Source organism: Lathyrus oleraceus, chromosome 5 (assembly GCF_024323335.1).
Source record: "Lathyrus oleraceus cultivar Zhongwan6 chromosome 5, CAAS_Psat_ZW6_1.0, whole genome shotgun sequence".
In the NCBI taxonomy this organism is placed as follows: Eukaryota; Viridiplantae; Streptophyta; class Magnoliopsida; order Fabales; family Fabaceae; genus Lathyrus; species Lathyrus oleraceus.
The window spans coordinates 39,727,439-39,734,084 of record NC_066583.1 but is presented as its reverse complement, the minus strand read 5'-3'; the positions used below and the strand labels follow the sequence as shown (position 1 = coordinate 39,734,084).

At 29.1% G+C, this 6,646-nt stretch overlaps 1 protein-coding gene across 1 annotated transcript; it reads left to right on the top strand.

The window, feature by feature from the left end:
- Positions 1-954: 954 nt before the first annotated feature.
- Positions 955-1,545, top strand: LOC127078618 (uncharacterized). The gene has a single exon (XM_051019060.1). It carries the CDS (start codon positions 955-957, stop codon positions 1,543-1,545), a length of 591 nt encoding a protein of 196 aa, XP_050875017.1.
- Positions 1,546-6,646: the final 5,101 nt, after the last annotated feature.

The window sequence follows — 6,646 nt, the reverse complement described above, 5'->3', positions numbered from 1 at the left end:
CAACGATCCAAAAGCACAAGATTGGTGTTGTTGCGCTCCAAATCAAATGATCATCATTCTCCAAGGGGGGGTATCCAAGATACGGCCTCCATATAAACTGTGATTGTATTAAAAGAAATACGTAAGTTTACCATTTATTGCTTGAGTGTCATGTAATAAAAAAACTAGTCAAACCAAAATTACGTTTGTTGACGACATGTGATCGAGCATGACACGATACCCATCAAGGTAATGACGAGGATTTCTAGAGCAAATTTTTTTCTTGTTGGTCGAAGCCCATCTAAAAAGTAGAGCAACATTAAATTGAAAGATTAACATCTTATATGACACAGAGAACAGAAATGGAAAGAAATGGATTTTCATGGAAGTATTAAGACTTACATTGATGCATATGGATGACTTGGAACTGCAGAAGTAATTGGTGCTATAAGTGGTAATCGTGTAAATCCCCATGTTTGTAGTAGAATAACACACCCCCCATACCATCAACATCAACGTCAACTGCTTTGCACATTTCCCTATATAGATACGCTAACACAGCTGATCCCCAACTATATTCACCACACTGACCCAAATCCTGAACAAATGGTATCCACATACTATGTACATCTTTTGCCGATTTATCAGGGAATAAAGTTAGGGAGATGCACAATATAATATAAATTATTGTGTATATAATGAGTTCGTCATGGGAGGTATTCTCAGATATTAGAGTTTCTTCTAGTATTTATTTTAACCAAGAGATACGAACACGTCTACCAAGAGATACGTAAGGTTAACATAGAAGCGTTGCAATGGATAGACAATATTCCAAGAGAAAAATGGACGAGATCATTTGATGGAGGGAAACGTTGGGGTCATATGACTACCAACCTCGCAGAATCGATGAACTCAGTTTTAAAATCCACACGCAACCTACCTATTACCGCTTTGGTAAAATCAACATATTATCGAATGGGCACATTGTTTGGGAAAAGAGGACATGATTGGACTAAAATGTTGGGTTCTGGCAAACTGTTCACTGAAAACTGCATGAAGGGAATTGAGGAGGAAGTAATCAAATCAAATAGCCACACAGTCATGCAATTTGATCGTGAGAGATTCTGCTTCTTGGTCCAGGAGACTGTTCATCATAGTGACGGCAGACCGACTACCCATTACAACGTCGACCTTCAGAATCTTACGTGTGAGTGTGGAAGATTCCAAACGTTTCATGTCCCTTGCTCACATGTTATTGCAGCATGTTCAAGCATAAGACAAGACTATTCTGTTTATATAGCTGACGTGTTCAAAGTTGTAAACGTATTTAAGGTCTACGAGGAAAGTTTCATCGGGATCCCGACCGAAACAAGTTGGCCACAATATGAAGGTGACACGCTATTCCACAACGACCGCATGCGGAGAAACAAGAAAGGTCGCCCAAACAGTTGTCGGATTAGAACTGAAATGGACAACGCTGAAAAAGAAAAAAGGAGGTGTGGTATTTGTCGAGAAATAGGACATATGCGCAGAAAATGTCCAACCAGGCCTGGCCCTTCTACTTAGTTATGTCTGAAGTTTTAGTATATTCAATCTTCATTATATTTCGTGTATTTCCTTTTTCCAAAAACAAGTTCTATTAGAAGCGTAACATTATCTTCTACAACACAAGACAAATTACAACATAATAACAACTTCATCTAAAGATAAAAAACTACAACTATTCCAACACGTTATAACAACTAATCACTACAACACCTTTGATCATATTATTATTTTAAACGACAACAGCTAAGACAAGTGGATCTTCAACACCTCGACTAACCTCTCCACTATGCGCAGAAAACATACAAGTAACATCCATATCATTTTCTACACGATCCCAATAATGCATGTATGTCCCATCTGGGCTAGCATCCGTAAGAGTTATGTAAGGACAATAATATTCAATTTTTCTAACACGTCGAATCGGACCACCCAGTTGACCAAAACTTCCGTTGATGGCAGAAACCAACTGCCTGAACTTCCATTGTGGATTCAAACAAACCCTCATCTGCTTATCTGTTTCAAAGAAAACAATGCAACACACAGACATCATTCACAACTAATATATTCATCTGTCATATGCTTCCAATATTTATAGGAGACCTATTGAAAATAAAAAATAATATTATACTATGGTTTAAGCGGGAAAACTCTATATCAAAATATTATTTGGGCGGGAAAAAATAAATGTTATAAATATTATTTGCTAATAATATGTCACTATTTATTATTTATTTTAATTTTAGAACAATTTATTTTTAAAAGAATTAATTAATTAATTGTTATAAATATTAATTTTTAATTATTATTATATACTTATTACAAATATTAATAAATTTACTTTTAATAAATTTATTGTAAGTATCATTAAAAATATTCATTTATCTATTAAAAAATTGAAACTTCTCTTTTTTTAAATTAATTTCAAAATATTATGTAATATTAAATATTTATAACAAATATTACAGAAAAAAAAATATAATTTCGAAATTTTAATTAATTAATTATTATTAATAATAATTCTTAATTAGTATTATATATTTATTACAAATTATATGTAAAAGTAAATATAACTAATTAATATTAAATAATTATGAAAAATATTATATATCAAAGTAGTTAATTTTTTTTTAAATATATTTATTTTTTATTAAATATAATATTTTATTTAATTTTTAATATTAAAAATTTATTATAATCATTTTATATATTTTCCGAAATTAAAAAACAAAACAAAAAATATTTTAATGCACACTCCATCCCAGATGGAGGACCCCAACTGCACCTCTGGGGGCGTCCGCCATCTAGGATGGAGGACCCTGTAAAATAATATTTTAATTCCACTACAGAACAAAAAAAGTGGTTTCTTAGACAATTTTTTTCAACGAATGACATTTTGAGAAAATTATTTCAGGGCCGTGGCATCTTGGGCAATCTCTCATAAAGTGAAGATGAATCTTCTTACCTCAGCGTCACCACAAAACTAGGTTTCTTGCTATTACTAGTTGACTTCATAAATTTGAAGCTATTTTCATTGATATGTAATCATGTTTTTTTTTGTTTGAGATTTATGAGAAGTGGTAGTAAAAGTATGTGTTGGAAAATGTGGCGATTTGTTAAAAAAAATGGAATTTTAATTAAGTGGTATTTTTTTTTAATATTTTGGAATTTTTATGAAGATAATGAAGATGGAAAAAAAGATAAAGATTCTAAATAAAATTAGGTGTTTATGATGTATTGCTAGAATTCATAATACGTCAAAATATAAAGGTGTAAAATTTGGTAAAATAATTAAATAATTAATATTAAACAAGTTAATAAAATTTACGGTGGATATTCAAAAATATTATTTATCTAATATATAAAATTAAAAGTTAATCAAATATATGGACCAAATTAATTAATAAAAATATTTTAAAAAAATTTAAAAACAAGGTTTATTAGATATTAAGTTAAAAGACCTGTATGGATAAAGCCAAATATTTTTAGTATAATAAAATACTTTTTAGAGTTTGTTACATGATTTTTCCCTATGCATTAAATTATTTTTTACGTTAATTTCAGTGTTCAATGTTATTATTACCGTTGTGTTCTAAAATCCATTTCTTATTAGATTTTGACATTTTAATTTACAGTCGCTTTATGTACAATTAGATTCCTTTTCATAATAATGGAGGCTATAACCTCATCGTAAATGTGCACTTTTATGCTCACATTTAAACTATTTTTAAAGACAAATTGTGATCACTTTAAGTTGCAATGAAATTAAAAAACATTATAATTGAAAAAGAAGCAAAGGTTCTGCTGATAAGAGATTAGCACCATTACAGTTAAATACTTAATTTATTGGTTGGACATAAAGAATCCAATCTTAGATCGGATTAAAGTAAAACTTTAATTAGCAGCCTTGCTAAAAGAGAAGTGGATTGGAGACTTTAATAGTTTTTACTTTTTGATAGATTAAATAATTAATTTTAGGATAAATGAAGATTTTAGATATTAATGTTATAAAATTTTAACTGATATTATAAAAAACTGTATATATATATATATATATATATATATATATATATATATATATATATATATATATATATATATATATATATATATATATATATATATATATATATATATATATATATATATATATATATAACATTTTAGTAGTTATTTTTATTAGTCAATGAATAAAAAATCAGTATTTTGTAAGATAAATGAAAAATGATATGATGATGTAGGTCAAGATATGGTTTATATGGCCATCAAGATAGTGAGTTGACATGTAATCATGGATCCTATGATAAACATTTGGGTGGAACTATATCTTTCATGTGGGTCTATAAAGTGGCATGCTAGTTGGCTAGTGCTTTTAAGTGGCATTGGAAGGAAAAAATATACATATTCTTCTTTATAGATAAACTAATATAAATTATTTTTAAAAAATGAAAATAAAATAAACGAAAATCTTGAGGCATAAATCATACCATATCTCTCTCTCTCTTAACAAATGTTTTCTTTAATTTTTTTATTTCTTATTTTAAGATTTTTTTATGAAAGTTATTAATTTATAAATATTTAACTCAATTAGTATATATCATTATTATTCTTTCATTACAATTCTTTTATAAGATTCTTGTATAGACTTGTTAGAGAAGTGAATATTTGGCAATTCAATAAAAATTTTTATTTAAAGAAAATGATTTATGAAACAAAATAATGACTTATGGATTTTTATTAAATAAAAAGTATTTTATTTTAATAATGACTTAGAAAGTTATAGTATATCAACATTTTGAAACTGTTTGAAAATTTGATGACATTTAATGTTCCTTAAATGCACATGAATAAAGGTTTTTTTTTAAAGAATAAAGGTTTTTTTTAAAAGAATAAAGAACATTTGACCAAGGAGGTTCTCATATATAATAAAATAGAAAGGAAAATATAATATGAAAGATCTCCATAAGATAACTCTAATAAAGATGATCCAATTCAATCTTCTTCAAGAAATAATAGTGTTCATCGAAATAGGAAGGGAAAAAGCATATAAACAAGAAGAAAACTTTGAGTTATAAATGCCAATGATTTGGACAATTTGTAGACAAGTGTAAAAGAAAATGTGTTTTCATAGACAGAGGGCAGGAAAAATAATGAGACACACATGGATCAGGGTGAGAGAACTCAGACTCTATCCTCCTAATGGCAATAACAAATGACAAACTTGAAAGAAAATATAAGTGGTATTTAGACACGCGTTGTTCAACTCACATGACAGGTCATTGAGAATGGCTAGACAATTTTGAGGATTCATGAAAGACAGAGATAAGATTTGATTATAACATAACCATTTCATAAGAGAGAGTTTGTAATATTTTGATCAAAGGCTGACAAGAAAATCAAGCACTTGACACTAGTGTTTTGTATATTCCAATCACGGCGAGTAACTTATTTAACACTGGTAAATTGATTTAGAATGAGTTTACCATGCAACTTGTCAAAAACTACATGGAGCTCTTTGATGCACATCAGAACAATATTTTTGAAATCTCGTTTCTCTCAAAATAGAACTTTTTAGGTCCATATAAATAAAATAAATTCTCAATGTCTTGCTTTTGAGGTGATTGGAGATGATACTTGACTATGACACATCGAGTATGGACACAGTAATTTTAAGAGTCTTTTCTACTTTAATGTTAAAGGAAGTGGTACATGTTTTTCACTAAATCAGGTTTCTTGTAGATACATGCGAGAACTTCTTGATAGGAAAGAAACCAAATAATTTCTGTGTGTCTTATATTCCAATAAGAACTCAAGTTAAACTTGATGTGGTGCATAATGATGTTTGTGATCTCTTTAATATAGTGCCAATGTGAGGGAATATATATTTTGTTTCCTTTATGGATGAGTTTAGTACAATCACGTGGGTTTATGTAATTAAAATTAAATATGAATTGCTCCGAAAAAAATTTAAGTTTAAAGTGATGGGAAAAAAAGAAGTAGAAAGGAAACTCAAAATTCGATGGAGTGATTGAGATGAGAGAACACTTCAAGAAAAAGTGAATCGTTTTGTGAAGGCATAAGAGTCCAACATGAGATCATAACACCATACACTCATTCAACTTAATGGTCTTGTTGAGAGCAGGAACATGGTTATCATAAACAAGATCAAATGCATGTTGAAACAAAAGAAACTTCCATATGTGTTTTGGGGTGAAGTTGTTATAACTTCGTATTATGTGCTCAGCAAAAGTCGACACAAGAGATTAGACATGATCATAGAAATATATTGGTCAGGTCACATTCCATTTGTCAAGCACTTAAGATTCTTTGCCTTTTTTTGTTCAAACCCATCGCATATCGAAGAAGGTAAAAACTTGAAGATAAAAGTGAAATGACAATTTTAGAAAGCTACAACACTGCATATTTTTACAAGTCATACAAGCCTGTCATCGAGAGGATTCTTACAAGTAGAGATGTTACAATCAATGAATAAAAATGTTAATTGGAAGAGTCACGATTTTGAATCATCTCAAGTGTTTCATTTATATTTCATGATGATTAGAGTGAGCATTATATACTTGAAAGAGGTGTTGTACAAATGGAGTAGGAAAGAAGATCCTAA